This window comes from Hyaena hyaena, unplaced genomic scaffold, assembly GCF_003009895.1.
Source record: "Hyaena hyaena isolate Hyena2069 unplaced genomic scaffold, ASM300989v1 scaffold_1011, whole genome shotgun sequence".
Classification (NCBI taxonomy): domain Eukaryota; kingdom Metazoa; phylum Chordata; class Mammalia; order Carnivora; family Hyaenidae; genus Hyaena; species Hyaena hyaena.
This window is the reverse complement of record NW_024081643.1, coordinates 167,763-191,663: the sequence shown is the minus strand read 5'-3', so window position 1 is coordinate 191,663 and position 23,901 is coordinate 167,763. Positions and strand designations below refer to the sequence as shown.

The window sequence follows — 23,901 nt, the reverse complement described above, 5'->3', positions numbered from 1 at the left end:
GTGTATATATACAAATTGTTTCCTTGAGCATTTCAATTTTTTATAATCAGAGGAAAAAATAATAAAATTTCTTTGGCTCCACAGTAGTGAAAGCAATCTGTTCACTCCTTTTGTCTGAGAAATGGATTTCAAGAACCTACCATTTGCAGGTTTCTGATCTAGGAGTGAGGGGTCAGTCAGTCAACAGACAAAAAAACAAAGCAAAACGAAACCAAAAAACCTATTCCCATGGAGTCTACATAGAGAAAACTTAGACACCAAATAGAATAAGTAAGCAATGTAATGTGTTAGATGGTGATTTACACTAAAGGAAATACAGAGAAAGGTAAGGGGGGCTGCACATTCTGGATGGGTAGGGGGTAGAACTGCCGCGTTAAAGAGGGGCGTCCGCTGAGACTTCCCAGTGGAGGAGGTGCATCAGCCTGCGGCTCTGCAGGTGGAGGAAGAGTCAGGAGGCCCCTGAGGCAGGAGTGTGCCAGGTGGTGGAAGCCCTTCCAGGAGGAGCCCGGGGGGCGGGGGGTGGTGATGACAAGGTCTGATGCAGTAGGAAGGGATGGGTCGGTTTACAAGGGGCCTTTCTCTGAGTAACGTCAGGCCATTGGAGGCTACTGACTGGAGAGTGACATCTGACTTATCTAAAAAGGTCATTCTCATGGCGTGTGGGTGGCTCAGTCAGTTAGGCACTCTGCTCTGGATTTCAGCTTAGGCCATGATCTCACAGTTCATGAAATGGAGCCCCGCATTGGACTCTGCACTGACAATATGGAGCCTGCTTGGCATTCTCTCTCTCTCTCTCTCTCTCTCTCTCTCTCTCTCTCTCTCTCTCTCTCTCCTTCTCTCTGCCTCTCCCCTGTTCAAACACACACTCTCTCTCTCTAAATAAATACACATTAAATTCATATATATATATATATATATATATGAATTTATATATAGAGAGAGGGAGAGGGAGAGTGGAAGTCATTCTCATTATTTATAATTATCCAATAAGAATAATGGGAACTTAAAGACTTAAGGAGTGGCAGTGGAGGTTTTGCTCAGAAATAGACATGTGAGGTCTTATTAAATATCCTCTCTGTTTAAGAGGAGAGCAGAATATTGTTCATTTGTAAGAAATTCCCTGTATCAAATCAGCAGCTCCAAGCAAACTTGTTCTATGTTCTGTAACTTTGATGACATGCAATTTTTTCCCATCTTTCTCACTGTTTCTAACCTTGGTTAATGAGCTCTGATCTCCTCAGTGGAGATGGAGAGACATGGAGACTTAAGATATTTTAAGGAGATGAAAGCAACATAATCTGGTGATGCAGTGGATATAGGAGGTTAGAGATGGAGATTTCTGGTATGTGAAGTTAATCAGATGATAGGTCAGTCAGTGAGACAAGTACTCAGAAGAGTTCTAGGCTTTGTTGCAGAAGAGTGTGCTTTGCTTTTTGGATATTTGGAATTTGAATACATTAAAGACCTCTGTGTTTCCCAACAATCATGCCCTCCTCCATCCCAGTTTCCTCAGCCTCCAGCCTCTCCCACATGAGCACTCTGCATTCTGGTTGCAGTAGATCATCCCTGTCCTGGAGCACACGCCCTGTATGGTCAGTCCTCACATGCTACTCTCTCTTTGATTTGATCACTTGCCAGTCACCACCCCGCATACAACTCTTTCTCAGGTTATGGAACCCTGCCCTACTCAGATGCCAAGATTGAATGTTAAATCTTCTGAGCACCATTCCCTGTTCACCAGGGAATTATTGCCTCCTTGCTATTTGATTTTTACTTCAGTTTTGACACTTGCCACATATCTTGTGTTGTTTTAAATGTGTTTATGGCTCCCACTTGATTGAGACTCATTGAACATAGGGTCTGGATCTCTCTTCACCTGCAGTAATCCCTCAACACTTAGGACAGTGCCTTGCACAGAGCAGGGTCTCAGTAAATATGGGTTGCATTGAATTGTACAGTTAGATTTTTATTTAAATGACATGGATGAGAAGATTCTAAAGAAAAAGCCCTTCTGAAATCTGTAGCGTTCATTCTCTATAAACATGCATTTCTTTAATTATTAAAAAAAATTTTGCCTTACAATCTACTGTCTGATACTTGTTATATAATTATATCTAACAAATCATTGTAGGCATTGTTTAAAAGATTAGACACCAGAAAAATGAAAGTTGACCAGAAATAGTCGCAATCATGATTGATTAGATATTCACTAATGTATAAAATTATAGAAACTTTTAGATATTCTTTTGGAAATCCAGGTGTACTTCCTTATTTTAAGAAATACCCAATATTGTACAAGAAAAAATTCAGCTTTGTCTACACAATCTCCAAAGACTTAAGTTTGTTTCAGACAAGCATGGATAGCATATTAAGGTAGTGATGAAGATAGGACTCGACATCTTCTCTGACAGATACTCATTTGCTCATTCATTTACTCAATTTACAATTATTTATTGAGTACCTACTATCTCCCAGCTACTGTTTAGGTGCCTAGGATACGTTAGTGACCAAAAGAGACATGTAAGATGTAAAATATTTTCTCAATTGCCAATCTTTTAAAAATTTTCATTCATAGAATATAATCTTTTCTTATTCATTACAACTTTAATAGCTTTTAAGATGTTTAGCTTATGGAGAAAGCTTTTATACACCCATTGTATATACCTTAATTGTGATGTATGTATTTTCAAAACCCATATGAGCAAATAAGCTTTGTCAGTTAATTGAGTCATATTTGTAGCAGTAGCCAGAGGTACATCCTTAATTTTAACATATTCTTCTTCGAAAATGAATCTATCTGAACATACCAGCCCTAGCCCAAATTATCTTAACTGTTTTGTTTATGTGTGTATTGTTAACTGTTTGATCAACGTGTGCTTTATGTGAGCAGGGACCCTATCTGTTTTCCTCATAGCTTAATCCCATCTCTGAATTGCCTGAAACATTGGATGTTGCAGAAATTTAAACATTAATTGAATGAGTGAATGCAGTAATAGATGTTGAAACATGTATAATTTAAAACTCTACCTGGTGTGTGTGTGTGTGTGTGTGTGTGTGTTTGGCAGGGAAAGCCTAACCAAAACAAGATGAAGATATATCAATCACCTGCTTCATTGAGTTTTGCCAAAAGGTTGGACGTATCACAAGCTTGCTGCAATTCTTAAAATGAAAGGAAATTGGACTGCAATGTATTTACCTGTTCTTCTCATTCTTTTTTTTTTTCTGATATATATTTTTAATATAGTTTATTGTCAAGTTGGTTTCCGTATAACACCCAGTGCTCATCCCAACAAGTGCCCTTCCCCATGCCAACAGCCCCCTTCCCCTCCCCCCCCATCAGTCCTCAGTTTGTTCTCAGTATTCAAGAGTCTCTCATAGTTTGCCTCCCTCCCTCTCCCAACTGTTTTTCCCCCTTCCCCTCCCCTATGGTCCTGTTAAGTTTCTCCAGTTCCACATGAGTGAAAACATGGTATCTTTCTCTGCCTGACATATTTCACTTAGGATAATACCCTTGAGTTCCATCCATGTTGCTACAAATGGCAGATTTCATTCTTTTTCATTGCCATGTAGTATTCCATTGTATATATAAACTGCATTTTCTTGATCCATTCATCAGTTGGACACTTAGGCTCTTTCCATATTTGGCTATTAGCACATTCTTATCGATGTTTGTGATTGTCTTATGTATTTGGGTGTTTCTGAATTCAGTGCATAGACATTTATACTTGTTAGCTCTTCCTGATGGATAGACCCTGAAATTATTATATAATGCCTTCTTTGCCTTTAAAATAAAAAATAAAGTCCAGTTTGTCTGATATAAATATGGCTACTCCAGCTTTCTTTTTGATGTCCAGTAGCATGATAGATGTTTTCCCATCTCCTCACTTTCAATCTGAATGTGTCCTCAGGTCTAAAATGGGTCTCTTGTAAACAGCAAATAGATGGATCTAATTTTTTTAATCCATTCTGCTACTCTGTCTTTTGATTGGAGCATTTAGTCCATTTACATTCAGTGTTATTATTGAAAAATACAGGTTTAGAGTTATTGTGTTCTCTGTTAGATTCATGCTTGTAGTGGTGTCTCTGGGACATTGTGTTCCTTGCAACATTTCCCTCATAGGATCTCTTGTAGGGCTGGTTTAGTGATGATGAATTCCTCCATTTTTTGTTGGGGTAAACCTTGATCTCTCCTTCAATTCGGAATGATAGGCTTACTGGATAAAGGCTTCTTGGCTGTATATTTTTCCTGTTCATCACACTGAAGATTTTCTGCCATTCCTTTCTGGCCTTCCAAGTGTCAGTAGATAGGTCTGCTACTATCCTGATATGTCTCCCTTTGTATGTTGGGGCCCTTTTATCCCTAACTGCTTTCAGAATTCTCTCTTTGTTCTTGTATTTTGCCAGTTTCACTGTATGTCATGCAGATCGATTCAGTTTACGTCTGTGGGGAGTTCTCTGTGCCTCTTGGATTTCAATATCTGTTTCCTTTCCCAGGTTGGGGAAGTTCTCAGGTATTATTTGTTCAAGTACACCTTCTGCTCCTTTCTCTCTCTCTCCTTCTGGAATTCCTATGATATGGATATTCTTCCGTTTGATTGTATCACTCAGCTTTCGAACTCTCCTTTCATGTTCCTGGACCAATTTCTCTCTCTTTTTCTCGGCTTCCTCTTTCTCTATAATTGTATCTTCTAATTCACGTATTTTTTCTGCCTTTTCAATCTGTGCAGTAGCCAACACCTCCATTTTATTTTGTGTTGCATTTTTTAGTTCATCATTATTTGCAACAATAATGGCTCGGATGTCATCCAAGCCCTTTTGAAGCCCAATGAGTAATTTTATGAGTATTATTCTAAATTCTTGTTCAGTTGTGTTGCTTAGATCGGTTTTGAGCAGTTCTCTAGCTGTTATTTCTCCCTCGAATTTCTTTAGAGGAGAGTTCTTCCGTTTTGTCATTTTGGCTAGCTTTCTTTCTCGTTAGTTTTAAAAGCTTGTGATGTGTTCTGCCCCTGTGAGTGCTGCTATATTAATATTAAAGGAGGCTCATACACTGTCCAGGGCCTGGCCGTTCAGGAAGTCTTCTTTGAAGGGTGTCCCTTGGTCTCTCTTGTGACTTTGGTTTTATTTCTCTACTCGTAGTGATGTTTTGAACTCTCCACGATGTGCACTTTAGGTTTGTTCCTTGAAGTAGCCTGTGCCACAGGCGCAGAGGAGGCGGGCCGTCTCCCGTGCCTCACGCCCTCACTCCGTGCGTTGTTAATGATGCCACCCAACTTGCAATCCCACAAGCCAAGGCACTTCAGGGCAGGGAACTGGTTCCTCCTGATGCCGACTGCGTCCCTGGGGTACCACCTAACCTGGAGGGAACTTCCACTGTCCAGTGCCAGACCGAGGCCACCAGTCCAAGGAAAGCCCCACAGTTAGAGGTGGGATATCTCTCCAAAAGCCCTGCTTCTCCGCGAGCGCAGACGGGAAAGCTACCTGTTCTTCTCATTCTTATACCCTGTGATCTTGTGCATTGTTAATTGGGTAGCTTTTTAAATGTTAAGCTAATTTTAAAGCTGAACAATGATATAATTGATGCAACTAATCATGCCTCAGTGCCACGTGAAAGAGCTGTACTAAATGTGAGCCACTCACTAGTGCATTGTTATGACAGCTGTAACTGTTTGATTTTTTTCTTTGCCTTGTCTCCATAACATTTAAGACCCAACCAAGTAACAGCAGTGCTGACCATGCTTTCCAGTGCAGCCCCTTGCAATGGCCATGTCTAACAGTAACTGATGGTGCGGAGATACAGATACGGAGAAATACAGAGAAGCAATTCCAGCGGCCACAGGGCTTCTCCAGTTAAGCCGGCCTGGCAGAGAGCACCACTGTGCCCTGACCAGCAGGGGTTAGGAGGGAGGCATGCTGGAGCCAAGATGTGTTTGCGAGCTGTATATCTTTTCACAGTGCACCTGCCTGAGCTTCAGCCCTGTTCTGTAAGGTCAGCCTTGAACACTGCAGTGAGAATAGGGAGGAGAAGGAAAGAAAGACTTTTCTCGTTTCCCTGTCATCTGTAGAATGCATAATTCCTGCTGAGATACTACCATCAGAGTATATATAGGACTTGATAATAAACACAGTGAAATCCTTAGAAAACAAGAACATTCATGAATCTTCCATCAGGTCCATTGAGACCTGGGCCCAAATTCTTCTCATTTCTTGCTTGGTTTATGCTGAGTACCGTGTCATGTGTTTACAAGTCATGTTTGTTGAAGGTTGAAGGGTATCTATGGGATGAGAAGAGATGGAGAGAACTAAATATAAAGTTAATAGAAATATAAATTTAAAATATAATTAAATATAAGTTAAAAGCATATTATTAAATATAAATGTAAAGTAAATGAGGATTGAACTCATGACCATAAAAGCAATAATAATAGCTAAAATTTATTAAGCAAAGCAAGCACTGAATGAATCACTTCACATGTATTATTTAATTAACCTCACAACAACCTTATAAGAGCACTATTATTATTCCCATTTTATATCTGAGAAAGCAGAGTAAGTTGTTTGCCCAAGGCTACATGACTGTAAGTTGTAGAGACACAATTGGAATAATAATACCTATTATATATTAGACATTTTCATATACCCACTCTAAATAAGCATCTTACATGAAATAATCTATTTTTCTTTATCCTCACAAACTCTTTTGTTGTTTGCACTGAGCATTCTGATTCTAGAGGCCATGCTCTTAATACTACTTGGCTGTCATCAATACTATGATCTTAACAAAAGGGAGGGTTCATATAGCTTCAGAAATAACTTTTTTTTAAGTTTATTTATTTATTTTGAGAGGAAGAGAGAGAGTGCAAGCTGGGAGAGGGGCAGAGGGGGAGGGAGAGAGCGAATCCTAAGCAGGCTCCACACTGTCAACGCAGAGCCTGTCATGGGGCTTGGTCTCATGAATTGTGAGATCACAACCTGAACTGAAATCCAGAGTTGGACGCTTAACCAACTGAGCCACCCAGGCACCCCCAGAAATAATTTTTTATTTTCTATATGAGCATCTCAGAATTTAGTTCAGTGTCTAATACTTTTTCAGTCAATCTATAATCCACCAGACTCTATACACATTATTGCTACCTGCTCTAAGAGGCTCTGCATCCCTCAGCCTCTCTACCCTTGAATTGAATTGAAAAGAAAATAGAGGAGTCATGTTCTAGAACAGGACCAAAGCATCTTCACAGTTACCCTGGTAAAGTCTTTATAAGTGATAGAAAAAAACCTAGTTTTTTAGAGTCATAGAAAATGACTCCACATTTTCTCTTCATGATCAAGCAGTCAGCCATCTCCTAGATAATATACCTAATCAATACACAAAATTATCAGGCCCATTAGGTTGACAAATTATAGAGTTCCAGGACTGGAAAAGGCAGCAGAAATTATATGACTCAGCTGTTTTAATGCCATCAATCTAGGGAAGATTATTAGGCTTCATTATTTTCTGGTGATAACGTGTCTTTTTAGGAAATGATGACAGTGATAGATTTATCTTCCCAAATCTAAATAGAAAAGCCTAAAATTTTTGTGTTCAGTACAGTTTTACTATACTTTCTCATGGTATCTCATTTTCAGTGTTCTTTTTATTGAATTTCTAAAGTTCTTGATATATTAGACACATTGATTTTTGTATATCATATATATATACACTGCAAATATTTTTTATTTTCCTTGTAACTTGTGTTTTTATTATGCCACTACCTAGAGTTGTTATCCTGTCATATCTATCCCATATTTTTAATTCTCTTTTCTATCTTATCATACTTATAAATTCCATCCCTACTCCATTATTATTATGCAACCATTCTTCTGTATCATCTCCTAGAAATTTTATGACTGTATTTTTAAATCTGTAAATTTATTAATCCACCTGGAATTTATTTTTACATAAGGTACATGATTCCCAAATTTTTAACTAGCTGTTCTGGCCCAATTTCTTGCATTTTTTTTTCTCTACTAGTTTGAAATGCCACGTTTATATAATATATATAATATATGACCCTAAATTATAAAATTATAAAATATTCACTGCTTGAATTTTAACTTTTCTTGGCTGTCCTTAGTGATACATTAGTGGTAATGTTTATTTTTAGAGTACGGTACAGGGATTTTTTTTTCTTTACTGCAATATGCTATTCTATTCCATCATTTCCAGCCTCCCTCTTGATTGAAATACTTCATTAGCTTTCCATTATGCCTGGGGTCCAGCCTCCCCGCACACCACGTCTCTCTCACTGTTTCAGCTGCAGGGTCCATCCCTGAGTCCAGGGAACACAACGTATGCTCTCCTGCCTCCAGCCCTCCCATTGTGTTCTTCCCCCCCACTTTCCCCATCAGGTATCAGCCTGACAGCCTCTCCACACTTGGGCATATACTTTTAAAACGAAATTTCATATTTTCCATTAAAACAGTGAAGCTCAGAATTGAATTCTGTGGACATTAAAAGCATATTATGATAAAAGATCAGAAAGATGGTATGTCAGGTAGATTTTGGTGCCCGCTGACTTAATTAAAAAGTTTGCTAGAAATTATGGGATATGAACTATAAAAGAGAAGGACATAGGATGGGTCACACAAAGAGATGATATTCTTTGTATGCTGGGTACTTGGGTGGGGCTCAGTATTGTGATTCAAGCTGTCAACGTATTTCATACATCTGTATTCTTGATGCCAGGCATAGAAAGATGAGTAATGCTTGGTTTCTGCCACAAGTTTCTCCTAGGCTGGCAGGAATGATGAACATTCCTAGTTAAACGTGAAAGCTGCTCTGCTAGTAGTGCATTCTCTCTGGGAGGTCCTGCAACAGCTTCATAGATAGGATGATATTTGAGCCTGACTTTGTATGATAAGTGAAACTTTGCCAGACATGGAAAGAAAATAATTCCAGGCAGATAAGAAAGAATGAGCAAAACACAGAATCTCGAAATACTTGGCGTAATGGGGAATGTTCTGTACAGAGATAATGGTAAATGATGCCAGAAAGGCTCTTTGAGACAAGGCTGCAAAGGGCTATCCATTCCATGCCAAGGAGTTTTTAAGTCATGTTGTAGAAAATGGGAAGCCATCTGAGGTTTTCAGTCATTAAAGTAATAAGATCTTTTCTCAGTTTTTCAGACACTAATACCAAAAACATTCAAAGAGGGTGAATTTACAGGAGTGGAAGAGTGAGTGTACCAGCCTGCCAAATATTGATCCCCATATTTTTCACCATCTGTTTCTTGTAATTCCCTAGGAACAGTCTTTAGCTGTCAGATCGCTCCATAAAAACATGAAAAATTCAGGGTTCTGCAATTAAATGGATAATTGGGTTTCTTTCTCTGTTTTTTCAAAAACAGTATGAGTCTCTTTGGAAGCAGGGGAATAAATAAGGTGATACCTGTTGAATTCAGCAAATATGGAGACCACTATGTGGAAATTCTGTGCCAGAAATTATACAGGATATACACTGATTCACTCATTCAACTAACATTTATTGAGGACCTACTATATTTTAAATAATCTGCTTGTTCCCAAGAGACAATGGGGAACCAAAGACACAATCTCATGCATCTTGGAGTTTACTGGGTAATAATGGATTCAAATATTAACTAATTTATCCATACCTATAAGTGTATATTTATAAATTTTTGTAAATGCTATAAAAATTGAGGAATCTAAGAGTTGAAAATAGGAGTAAAACTATCCCCATTATTAGATACAAGTCTTAGATCAGATATGTCATCTGCAAATATTTCCCCCCAGTCTGTGGCTTTGGCTTTTTATTCTCGTAACAGTATCTTCCACAGAGCAGAAGGTTTTCATTTTAGTGAAATTAAAACCAAGTTATTGATTTTTTTTCTTTCATGGATGGTGCTTTTGGTGTTATATCTAAAAACCCATTTCCAAACCCAAGGTTATCAAGATTTTCCCCTATGTTATCTTCCAGGAGTTTTATAGTTTTGCATTTTACATTTAGGTCTGTGACCCATTTTGAGTTAATTTTTTGTGAAAGGGGCCAGATTAGTGTCTAGAGTTGTTGTGGGGTTTTTTGGGGTTTTTTTTGGTTTTGTTTTTGTTTTTTTTATATGGATGTCCAGCTTTTCCAGCTCCATAGGTTGAAGAGATAGCCCCATCCTGAGGAACTTCACAGTCTAGTTAGGGGAATAAGACTCCTATACAAATGATAGGCTGAAATGACATAACTGAAATACTTGTCCTGAAGGATGTATAGAACTATGCTGATAAAGTTTTAAGAGATGGCATATTAGGTAAACTGTGAACACTAAATGAAGTTTCATCATACAACTGAAGAGGAAATAATATAAACAAAGGACAAATCTCAGACTGCAATGTTGAGAAGCATGTAGAAGGCAAAGGTGGCAGCAGCGAACTTTCCTGGGTTGGGGGAGATCGTGAGAGTGGGATGCAGTATGGCAGGGGTGATGGTGGTGGGAAATTGGTGGATCTAGATGGAATTTGATGATAAAGCTGATGGAATTTGTATGTAGATTACATGAGGGATATGAGAAAAAGAGAAGGCCCAAGGATCACTCTCAGCCTTTTAACCTAAACAGTTAGAAGAGTGGAGTCACCATTTACTGAGATAAGAATCATGGGACAGAAGCAGGTTTGGGGCTGAGGAGGTGGGATGTGTTAAGTCTGCCTATTAGACTTGCGAGTGAAGTGTTGAGTAAGCAGTTGGTTGCTTGAGTAAGCAGCAGAGTTGTCGGTGCGTAAGTGGTATTTAAAGCTGTGAAATCAGGGAGTGAGTAGAAAGAAGAAAATAACCACAAGGATTGAAACTCCAGAGATCTCAAATGTGACAGAAAGATGAGGAGGAACCAGAAAAAGATCTTCTGATGGAGATGCCTGTGAGGCAAGGAAGAGAATCAAGAAAAGTGTACAGGACACTAAAACAAATATATTCAAGGAGTTTGTTGATGCTGCCAGGACATTAAGTAAAATGAGGACTTAGACGTGACCATTGAATTTAGCAGTAGATGGCCATTAATCTTCTTAACAAGCTGTTACCATGGAGTAAGAAATGTCAGTTTGACTGAAATGGATTTTCTTAATGGATGGAAAGAAACTAAGTAGAGATAATTCTTTTGAGGATTTTTCTTGCTATAAAGCAAGGAAATCCAACAGTAGATGGAAGAAACTGGAAGTCAGGAAAGGGTGTTGTGTTTGTTTGTTTCTTTTGAGACAAGTGCTGAGATAGCTGAGAGGGGAAAAATGAGTGATGTTAGGAATGAGAGAGGAACCAGTGGAAGTCATGTCCTTGAATAAATGAGAGAAGACAGAATCCAGTGAACCGAAGGAGGGGCTGGCCAAAGATAAGAGGTGGGGACAGTTTATCAATAGTGGCTTAATTCTAAAACATCCAGTGTTGGCAGGGATGTGAAGAAAAAGGAACACTCATGGGAATGCAAACTGGCACAGCCACTGTGTAAGACAGTATGGAAGTTCCCCCAAAATTGAAAGTAGAATGACCATATGAGCCAGGAATCACACTACTGGGTATTTCCTCAAAGAATATAAAAATACTAATTCAAAGGGAAACATGCACCCCTATGTTTATTGCAGCATTATCTATAATAGCCAAACTGTGGAAGTTACCCAAGGGTCCACTGATGAATGGATAAAAAAGATGTGGTGTGTGTGTGTGTGTCTGTGTGTATGTGTGTCTGTGTGCTTGTGGTGGAATATTATTCAGCCAAAAAAAAGAATGAAATCACAACATGGATGGAGCTAGATTATAATGCTAAGTGAAATAAGCCAGTAGGAGAAAGACAAATACCATGATCTCATTCATATGTAGAATTTAAGAAACAAAACAAACAATGGGGGAAAAAAGACACAAACCAAAAAAACAGAATTTTTACTATAGAGAACAAACTAATGGTTGTCAGAGAGCAGGTGCGTGGGAGGATGGATGCAATAGGTGAAACAGATTAAGAATAACACTTATCTTGATGAGCACTGAGTAAATATATGGAATTATTGAATCACTATGTTGTACACTTGAAATGAATATAACACTATATGTTAACTACACTGGAATTAAAATTTTAAGAAAATAGTGACTTAATTCACTAAGCGATGAGAAACTGTTAAAGTCTACTGAGTAAGTAGTGTGGTTCTTGTTATTCCTCATACCCTATTCCTTTTATTAATGGACAAATTCAAATGCTTAAAAGTACAGTTGACCCTTGAATAACACAGGTTTGAGCTACACGGGTTCGCTTGTATACAGATTTTTTTCAATAAATACAATATAACACTGTAAGTGTATTTTCTCTTCCTTATGATTTTCTTTTTTTTTTTTAATTTTATTTATTTTAAGGGAGAGAGAGAATGCGAGGAGAGGAGGGGCAGAAAGAGGGGGAGAGAGAGAATTCTGTGATGTAAGAGTCCGATGTAAGGCGTGATCTCACGAACTATGTATGAGATGGTGACCTGAGCTGAAGTCAAGAATCAGACACTTAACCACTGAACCACTCAGATACCCCTATTCCTTATGATTTCCTTAATAGTGTTTTCTTTTCCTAGCTTACTTTATTTTGAGAATACAGAATAAAATATATATAACATAGAAAATATGTGCTAATCAACTGTTTATGTTATCGGTAAGTCTTCTAATCAACATCATAGTTAAGTTTTGAGGAATCAAAAGTTATATCTGGATTTTTGACTGCATGGAGGGGTTGGCACCTTTACCCCACATTGTTTCAAAAGTCTACTGTATCTCCAAAAATAAACCTTGAAAATACAGTTTTGTTCAAAATACCAGGTAGATGATAATTTCATGTCCAGAAAAGTTGAAACAAACCCTGGAAGCAGTTTCCACAGCCTTCGTGTCAAATTAAGATCCTTCGGCTGTTCTCTGAAGTTGCTGAAATGTTTCCTTTGAAAATGAGCTTCCGAGTGCCTGAAATCAATTTTCTATGTACATTTAACCATTTGAAAATCCACAGTGGGGTTTATTTTGTATTCCTCCTAAATATTGCTGAATAATAATTTTTAATATTGCCATTCTTTGGCAGCCAATGGCCTGACACTACCTCAGACAAAATTGGAAATCTAATGAATTCAGGTCTCTCTCACTCACCACTTTGTGACAGATTAAGTCACACATAGGAATTTAGAGGAAGCTTCCAAGCAAATTATATATAGGAGAGTTCTTGGTAGAAATAATGGACTCTTTTCATCATCTGTGAAGTAAGCTTGACATATTGTAATTTTCCAATAGAGAGGAGAAAACAGATAAAATATATTAGGCTATTTTCTGATAAATGGTTATCATTGAATTTAGGAAATCGGCTTCATAGAAGTTTTCTTAATCTCCTCTGTATCTAAAACTTACTTCCGCTACTATCAGTACTAAGTTCTCAAGTCAGAAAGGGTTTTTTCTCTTTGTACTGCTCCACAGACATGAACGTATTCACACCAAGAAAAGTAACTTCAGTAGATCACTAATGTCCACTCTGAAGGATGTAGACGATTTAGCAACCCTAGAAGTTTTGGATGAGGTAAGAAACTCAGCTGAATTGAACATTCTGCATTTTGTTTAATTTATAAATTATAGGAACTAGAAGTTGTTTGAATAGCATCTGTATGCAGTGTCTCTTATCTTCCTGATTATCTCTCCTATCTTCACTTCTAATACGTGTAACTCAAATTTCCAGATCTTTACAGCCTAATGTCAATTTTCTTTCTTCTTTTGATAGTCACATTACAAAGGTGTGGGTTCCCACCAACAAGAGTTGCTTGTAAGTTACAGACCCTTTTTCCTCTGAATCCTTTCCAGGAGGCTCAAAGAGGTGACTTACTGAGGTCAAAAAATGGTCAGCCTTCTACAACCTCTAATGTGGCATCTTCCCTCCATTTCCTCTTCTGTTCCACTCTCAGTGGCTATACCCAGAGGCCTCTAGGAAACCTGGAGAGCCTGTCTGTCTTACCAGGGTCAGTGTCCTACTCATGAGATCCCAAACCCCCTGTTCTCACAGAGCTAGGCCTTTAGGGCATTGAATCCTGCTTGAAGTTCCGTACCCTAGTGCCTCACAAGCATCTCTTGAGAAGGTACAAATCCAAGCCAGTAAATTATAGTTTCAACCTCCCTTCCTCTCATCTCCTTTTATTCCGGATAATCAGATCATTAGAGAAATAAATAGCTCCTTTTCAGTAACAGGTTGGGATCTCTATCCTGCCTGATCAACTGATTTTTTTTTTTTAAATACATCTGATACATGCTTGAACATTTTCCTTTGAGATTCAACAAATCAGGAGACCTCTTCTCAATAGAAGTAGTCATTTAGTAAATTTAGGGTTGCTTAACTCAAGTACTTGCTCAAAATAATCTTCCTTGGGAACATCAAACATCTTATAATCAAGTAGTGTTTGCAAGTCAGAGATCTGCCAGCACCTTTATGAGTCTTTTCATACCACATTTTCCAATGATGTGAATTTCTGGGTTTGTGGATTATAAAGAGGACTTTGCTCATCATCTTGCTGACCTATATATTAAACACTGAGTTTATTTGTTCCTGTTGTCTCTGCTTTCATTTCTGTCTCTTTTTTGAGCTATGATCTTTTGCTCTTCTTGTGTTACATCTTAAATGATGGTTTCTGACACTATTAAAACTGATTCCATGTACTCATGATTTATCAACTATGAAAGTTACTTCTCTACACTTTTCACTGTGCCTCCAAAAGCCAAATGTCTCAGCAAAGGGCTAAAATATTCTACAGAGCCACTAAAATAACCTTGATTTGGAATAAAATCATGTTTGCTGTATCTTCCCTTCCCTTTACTATTGGTTTTTCTCTCGCTCCTTTTTTTTTTTTTTTTTCCATCTTCTGCATTTACTTAGATCCTGGAAGGCTTTCTACATATAATATCCCTGTAATATCTCATATGACCTTTGGAAAACTCACAGAACAATGCCATGCCTCTATGGCTCTCAAGACAAAAGAAAATGCTTGCCATGTGGAAGGATAGTTGCTGACCCAACGTTACACTTCTTACTGTCAGCATATCTATTTCCTTCTGATCCTTGGTCCAGATTCCAGATGTTTTATTTATTCCTGTTTACATTTTAAATTGTGACTGACCTTAAATGACTTTTAAGAAAAAAATATTTTTATTTTATCATAGAATACTGTCTCCGAGCAACTTGAGAAGTGTTATTCCAAAGATCAGATTTATATCTATGTGGGAGATATACTCATTGCTCTTAACCCTTTTCAGAGTCTGGATCTTTATTCCACAGAGGTATGTGGTGTGGCTTACATTCTTTTACTTTAGTAATTATACTGTAGTAATTATACTATATAATTATACTAGTATAATAGTAATTATACTATTTAGGTATTTAAATTCATTTAGATGATGCCAAAGGAAGTTTCAACACCTTGAATAAACAGAGAATTATTGCTAAAGATAGAGATAAGAAAAATAGAAGGTGAATCAGTCTTGATGTAATTTGTGGTCTTTATTTTCCCAAAAGTATGTGGCAGAATGTTAATTATTTGCAGTTACTGGTACTGGCCTATACTAGGTATCATATTAATAAATCGATGATTACAAAAGTACATCTTATTGTCTACCTCTGAACAAAGTATGGGAGAATCAAGAGCATAATTACATTTTTACACAGGTAATATATACCTAATGGCTATGAGACTTGTCATTATGAATTTTAAAATCTCTTGAAATATTGGTTGGTTTTTAGTATCAGACTGTGTGTGTGTGTGTGTGTGTGTGTGTGTGTGTGTGTGTGTGTTTTAATATGAGTATATAACAATCCATTATTCAAGCCCTAATGGTTTAAATATAGATTAGAATTCTGGAATCAAGCTAGGCTGTTTTTCTTTTCTTTTCTTTTTTTTTTTTTTTTTTTTACATTTTTTAAGTAATCTCTACACCCCACATGGAGGTTGAACCTAGAACCCTGAGATTAGAAGTTACATGCTCTTCTGACTGAACCAGCCAGGCACCCTTTGGCTGTTTTTTCATTTTTTTCCATTTTTTATTTTATTTTTTACTTTTTAAAAGATTTTTTATACTTTTTTTAAATGTTTATTTTTGAGAGAGAGAGAGAGAGAACAAGTGGAAGAGGAGCAGAGAGATGGAGACAGAGGATCCAAAGTGGGCTCTGCACTGACAGCAGCAAGCCCAATGTGGGGCTTGAACTCACAAACTGAGATCATGACTTGAGCTGAAGTCAGACACTCAACTGACTGAGCCACCCAACCATCCCTATACTTTTTTTTAAGTTTATTTATTTACTTTGAAAGAGAGAGTAGAAGGGAGAGAGAGAGAGAGAGAGAGAGAGAGAAAATCCCAAACAGGCTTCTCACTATCATCACAGAGCCCGATGTAGGGCTCAGTCCATTGAGCCGTGAGATACCTGAGCTGAAATCAAGAAATTATCATATTTTGGTTTTCTGTTTGCTTTTTTGTTTTTTAGATTTTTTTTGAAATAATGGTATTTTGAAAAGTTAAGTTCTTCTTTGAAAGTGGTTTGCGCTCCCAAAAGAGTCTTCTAAATACTGCTCCCAATGTGATATTATATCCTATTATGTCACATCCTATTTCCGGGCTTTTTTATGTCAGGCCTTTATTGTACATAATTGTGCACTATTTGTGCATATAAGTGTGGATAGTACGTGTGTGTAACATGTATGTAATGTTTTGGCAGTATGAGTGTATTTTGATTTATGTCTTGCTTAAAAAAAATTGAGAGCTTGCTGTCTATAAATAATCTAGGATTTAAACAAAAACAAAAATTAAAGCCCCACAAAATGTGTTCTTTTTAATCACTAGCATTCTAAACTATATATTGGAGCAAAGAGAACTGCCAATCCCCCTCACATTTTTGCCATGGCTGACGTAGGATACCAGTCTATGATAACATATAATTCAGATCAGGTAAGGAGTTTCACATTCTTAGAAATTCCCCTCTTAGTTTCATGTGTGTGGGCCAGCTCTTGTGAGGATGAACTCTTCTCATGGTTTCCTTTTCTCACCATGCAGTGCATTGTTATCTCTGGAGAAAGTGGTGCCGGAAAGACGGAAAGTGCTCATCTTTTAGTTCAGCAGCTGACGGTGCTTGGAAAGGTATCATTTTTCCCTATCCTAACAAAAATATTTGTTATATTCAGAACCTAGTATGACTGATGAGATCAATGTTCACTAATTTCCACATTTGATAATGTACAGAAATTATAAAACACACTTGTTATCCTCTGTGAGTTTAAAATATAACAAACAGCATAAAAAGCATATGCTCTCTTTTGAGGATATTCTAATGTTTCTTACTCGTAGGAGGCAAGGCTTTATAAATTTGATTTTCTCTCTTTTTAGCCCCAGCACATTCATTGAATGCCTTATTTACTTTTCTCCTTCTATTCCTTGCAGGTAAAAGAGAAGTTAATATACAAAAATCAATTGTACTTATATATACTGTATGTTATATGTAATATAAAAGTTAATTTGCATTTTATATATATATATACATATATATACCAGCAATGATCAATTATAAATTGAAATTTAAGTCTCATTTACAATAGCACCAAAAAATTAACTATTTAAATCTAAGTCTTATAAACCATGTACAGGATTTGTATACTGAAAAATGGAGAAAATGTATACAAGAAATCAAAGAGGACCTACGTAAATTTACAACTATACCATGTCCATGGGTTAAAAGACTCATTGTGCCAATTCTTCACCAACTGATCTGTAGATTTCAGTGTTATTACAATAAAAATCCCAGCAGGATTTTTTTCTGTAGAAATTGACAAGCTGAATCAAAAATTTATATGGAAACACAAAAGAGCTACAGTAATCAAACAAATTTGATAAAGAACAAAGTTGGAGGGTTACTACTACTTGATTTCCACTCTCTGTAGAGCTGTAATAGTTATTATATTCAGCATTAAAAGCATAAGCTACAAAGGAAAAAAATTAGATTTCACCAAAATTAAGAACCTCTGTTCTCTGAATGACATTGTTAAGAAGATGAAACAACTAGCTACATACTCAAAGAAACTATTTGTAAGTCACAAATCTAATAAAAATCTTGTATCCTTAATACATATATTATAAACAATATTTTAAAACCCAATAATAAGAAATCAAATAACAAAAAGTTAACAAGAGGGTATATCAACTATAGTTAACTAATAAAAGGATATTTTAAAAAATGAACAGAAGATTTGAACAGTCACTTCACCAAAAATGATATGTAGATGGAAGATAAAGAAATGAAAAGTTGTTCAATATCAGTTGTCATCAGGGAAGTGCAAATTAAAACACAATAAGGCATCATTATACACCTATTAACATGGCTAACTCTTTAAAAATCTAACAATACCAGCTGGTTAGAAGGATGGAGAGTAACTGGAATGCTCATATATTTCTAGTGAAATACAAAATAGTGCAGTCACTTTGGAAAACAGTTTGGAAGTTTTGCTTTTTGATTTTTTTTTCTTTTAAAGTTTATTTCTTTTGAGAGACAGAGAGAGCAAGTAGGGGAGGGCAGAGAGAGAGAGGGAGAGAAGAATCCTAAGTAGGGTCCATGCTCTCAGCATGGAGCCTAATGTGGGGCTCAAACCCATGAACTATGAGATCATGACCTGAGCTAAAATCAAGAGTCAGACGCTTAACCGTTTGAACCACCCAGACACCATTGGAAGATTTTTTATAAATTTAAACTATACTTATCATCCAGCCTGGCAATTCTACTCCTAGTCATTAATCCAAGTAAAATTAAAATTCATGTTCATATAAAAACCGTAGACAAATACATTCAGTGGCTTTATTCATAATCTCCAGGAAGTGGGAACAACCAAACTAGGGAATGGATAAACAAACCGGTACCTCTATAGAGTGGAATATTGTTCATTAACAAAAAGTAACAAACACTGATAAAAGGAATGAATCTCATTAGATGAGATTTGGATGACTTATCAAAGGAGTCAGATTCAGACAGCTACATACTATATGATTCAATTTATATGTCATTCCTGCAAATTTAAAGTTACAGAGACAGGGTCACCTCAGTGTCAGTCAGTTAATATCTGTTGTTGATTTTGGCTCGGTCATGATCTCGTGGTTTGTGGGATCGAGCACTGTGTCAGCATCTGTGTTGACAGCTTGGAGCCTGGAGCCTGCTTTGGATTCTGTGTCTCCCTCTCTCTCTGCCCTTCCTCCCTCTCAAAAATAAATACACGTTAAAAAAATTTAAAATTATAGAGAAAGAAACAGATCAGTGGTTGTCACAGGCTGGAGATGGAGGGAGGGGCTGACTATAAAGGGTAATGATATAGTTTTGGGAGGATGAAACTGTCCTATGTGTGGATTTGTAGTGGGGATTATATGATTGTACATGTTTGTAAAAATTTTCAGAACTGTGCTCTATAAAGGATGAATTTTACTGTGTGTAAAATATACCTTAAGTTTTGTAAAAGAGAAGTTAATGACAGAGACTTGGTTTGGTTGTTCCAGGTGGGGTCCTTGAAATAAGTCTACATATATATTTTATCACACATATATATATTTCTTTTTATAAATATATTTATGTATATATATTATATATATATTATGTATATAATATTATGTATATATATATATTTACACACACACATATATATATCACTATGCATCACCATGATTTTTGCATCACTATGACTGTTGGAATCTTACACAGTACTGTGAGTGCAAGGACACATTTCATCTCTCCACAAAAGGGTAATGCCTCATCATGTCAAAACAACTTCTTAATTGGATCTAATTCATTTTCAGAATAATCAGTTGACAGATTTCTGTGCTTATATTAAAAATCAATTAACTGACAGATTTCTGTGCTTGTATTAAAAATCAATTAGCTAGTTTTAATATTTTCAATCATATGTGTGGGTATGAAATAGAAACATGACTTTGCCAGAACTGGAAGAGTCCCATTTTCCATCAAATTCCCGTCTCCTTACTTCTAGAATAAGCATCACAGTGAAAAAGAAAAAAAGGTGTAACTTTTGAGGGAGGGGGTGGTGTGGCACACGTGCTGTCCTGCCGTGAAGGGGTGAATGCCTGACTTAATTTACTCAAATCCACATCCAGAAGGGCCTCTGCTAATCTCTCTTGGTTTGTGGTTGCATAGAGGGTCCCATCGATGGATTAACTTGTGTGTGGCTTTTGTTTTGTAGATGTCAGCAAACTTGTTGATCTACTCACTTTATCTTGTACTGGATCTAAAAATGTGATTTAATATTAACTGGGGAGATATATATCTCTCAGAAGCCTATCCGTATTAGATCTTATCATGTCTTTTACTTATCTCCTTGATAAAGATTTACCAGATACAAAACAGGATGTTTGGTGGATTGAATTTACATCTGTAATATGCAGTCCTTATAATCTTACTTAGTAGGGCACTGCTATTTAGTACAGGTGGATAAAGATGCTTTCTCACCTTTTATTTGAGTGCAAGTCCAGTCTCAAACAATTTAGAAGGCCCAAGCTTGTTCTAGTGCTCCTTATTCTCTTCTCTCAACCCTTATTGCCAATTTGAGAAGCTACTAAAAGTCCTTATATGCCCTCAAACCCTCCTCATGAGTGTCCACTCCAGCCCACCTACACTGTAATGTGGCCTGTGTACCAGAAATACCAACTACTCCTCTCCTTTACTTGTATTATGTGCATACCGTTAACACAGCTGATCTCAACAAGGTATAACACTAAACATAATCTATGCGATCTGTTTTCTACCAAGATGTGAATGACTGATACCTCCTCAACCTAATTATAACAATGACATTTGTTTAAGGGAAGGAGTGTATGAGATGGGGTAGGAGAAAAGAAAGGGACAGCCAAGTAGGCCCTCTGGCCTTGACTGGGGTTCCACCCCTTCCCTCCACACTTCTGAGCTGTTCTCAGTTTTCACAGTTTCTCCCTTTCCCTACTTCCGCATCAACAAATTGTCTTTACTCCCTTATTTTCAGCTGTAGCAGCTCCCATGGCAGCAAGGCAAGTGGCTCTGACTTTAGGGAGCATTTGGATGGGGGCCCAGGGAGGTTGAGGAGGAATAACAAAATGAGAGGTATTCCCCAGTAAGCATGGACTGCTTATAAATTGTGTTTGTAAATAAAGCACTGACCAGAACTATATTTCAGTAGGAAAAGTATAGAACATCTCTTTGCCCCTTGGAGAAAGCAAGTGGGTGAATGCACTTATGGGAAAGGAAAAATGTCTTGATATTGTAACATCAGGCAGTATGCCAAGAATATGCTCTCAGTACATTTATGTCTACATATAGTGGTTATCAAAGAAGAGACATTTTATTATATACAAAATCAATTTTTTACATTTAAAAAACGATCTTGACATTTTCCCTAGGCTAATAACAGAACCCTGCAAGAGAAGATTTTACAAGTGAACAATTTGGTGGAAGCCTTCGGCAATGCCTCCACTATTATAAATGACAATTCAAGCCGATTTGGAAAATACTTAGAAATGAAATTTACCTCTTCAGGAGCTATAGTGGGAGCACAGATTTCTGAATACCTTCTGGAGAAGTCCCGAGTTATCCACCAGCCTCTGTAAGTCCATGTCAAATATTTTCTTTTTTTTTTTTCTGGGAAACAAGCAAACATAATGCTTTTGTTTTAATGTCAAAATGTCTTATGTACTCAACAGACTCAACAAAATGTTTTTGATCATCTACTACATGCAAGGCACTTATTGTTAGAATTGAAAAGGTCCCCCAGCACTGTCTTCCTCTCACATGTGTTATTATCTAGTGGAGGAATTAATAAATCACCTAAAATTTATGATATCAGATATAAAACCTATGTCCATCATAGATACTACCAGGATAAATTGGAATGATTTCTGAATTAGGGGAGTATATATTTCTTTACACAAAACTAAAGTGAAATTTAATTAGACATAAGAACCTTTTTTTCTTTTAAGTGCTGACCTATATAAATACATCTTTGTATGAATTCTGTCCTTTCTGCGTTTATACACAAGGGACCAAATAAGAGATTCAGGTATGGTCTTAATTGTCTTGCCCTTTTAATTTCCAGATGATTTTAAGCCACCAGTTCGATGCCTTGGTATTAGGTTAAATAAGGAGTTCTTTTTGGCAGTTTATAGCTGAATTGCAAAATTTCTCTCCTGTCCTAATGATTGCAAAACATCTTTGTTTGTTATTCTTATGTGGAAACTATAGTCAAAACATTAGATTTGTACCCCAGTCATTATATTTATATTACTTTTAAAAAGTGTGGCAGGTTAGAGTCCTTACTTTTTCTTCTCTAGGTTTTATGCCAAACATGTCTACATTACTGTGGTAATAGGTCATTTGTTAAATTCATGGGAACACAAGTTCTTGTTATATATTACTACATTATTATTTAACATAAATGCTTTCCAAGTTGCTGTCATTCAATTTGTGAGTCCGTTGTGAATGTCAGTTGCCTGGAGTTCACCTCCTGAACTCAGCTTTCATTGTGGAAAATTATCCTTTGGTCTGTCCTCAATTCAAAATACAGAAATGAGTATTTTGATTTGTGGCTTCCCTCCATGTTAGTTCACTTTGGGTAAGATATTTAAACCCTAAAAACCCTTCGAGGACCTTGGTTCTACAATATACCATCTGTGTGATTTGAAAAACTAAACCTCTCTGCATCATTAAATGGAAAGATAATGCCTGTAAAGGATTTAGCACAATGAATAGCACATAGTAAGAACCCCATATGTTTAAGCCATTATGAGCAGTAATAGTGTGGATAATTGTGTAAAAACTTAGAAATAACACCTAGCACAGTACATGGGACATTGAAGATGTACAGTAGATGGTAGCTGCTATTATCACTGTGTACCAGGTCCCCAGAACTTAGTGTACACGCATGTCTGTGCCTCTGTCACCCATGCCTAGAGGAACCTTGGGGTCTTATTAGATATGGGGACTTAACTGGTTCTCAAAACAATCTATCCTGTTCTCAGAACTATGGAAGACTCTCCTTCAGGCCTCTGGGGAAGAACTACCTAAGGGACTGGATTGCTGAGATTTAGGTGGGACCGCCATGGTACACAGTGTCAGGTGCACCATACACAGTGGGTTCTGTGGAGGTGTGTGCTGGAGCACCATTCACAAAGAATACCTTGTGAACAGTAACTTCTGGAGCTACACAATGAGGCCCTGGCATGTAATGATAGAAATAATCTTGTTAATGCTTATTGATATATTATAGGATATATTCTAGGAAATTGCACAATTAAGATCATATTTTAGACATGCTATGAGTTAATTAAGCTTTTTTCCCAACTATCCAAAAGAACTATTCTAGTTTTACAATGCTATCTACTGGGGGAAAGCACTTTTAGGGTACCTGGTTGGCTCGGTTGGTTGTTAAGCATCCTCTTGATTTTGACCCAGTCATGCCCCGAGTAGGGCTCTACACTAACAGTACAGAGCCTGCTTAGGATTCTCTTTCCCTCTCTTTCTGCCCTTCCCCTGCTTGTTCACACACGTGCGCATGTGCTCTCTCTCAAAGTAAATAAACATTTCTTTATTTTTTTTTTATTTTTTTTTTGGATTTATTTTTTATTTTTATTTTTTTTTTTACAAATAGTTTATTGTCAAATTAGTTTCTACATAACACTCAGTGCTCATCCCCAAAGTGCCCTCCTCCATGCCCATCCCCCCCTCCCACCCACATCCATCAGTCCTCAGTTTTTGTCAGCATTCAAGAGTCTCTCATGGTTTGCCTCTCTCCCTTTCCCCCACCATTTCCACCCTTCTTCTCCCCCTTGTTCCTCCGTCAAGTTCCTCCTAATCCTCCTATATGTGCAAACATATG

General features: G+C 37.1%; 1 protein-coding gene across 1 annotated transcript in view; it reads left to right on the top strand.

Annotated features, from left to right (window-relative positions):
* The window catches only part of MYO3A (myosin IIIA), a 234,417-nt gene that overhangs the window by 85,075 nt on the left and 125,441 nt on the right, over positions 1–23,901 (top strand). Inside the window, exons 10-14 of the mRNA XM_039221773.1 lie at positions 13,460–13,559; positions 15,185–15,301; positions 16,856–16,960; positions 17,066–17,149; positions 21,431–21,633. Of these exons, the coding sequence (XP_039077704.1) occupies positions 13,460–13,559; positions 15,185–15,301; positions 16,856–16,960; positions 17,066–17,149; positions 21,431–21,633 (609 nt within the window). The remainder of the gene's footprint in view (positions 1–13,459; positions 13,560–15,184; positions 15,302–16,855; positions 16,961–17,065; positions 17,150–21,430; positions 21,634–23,901) is intronic.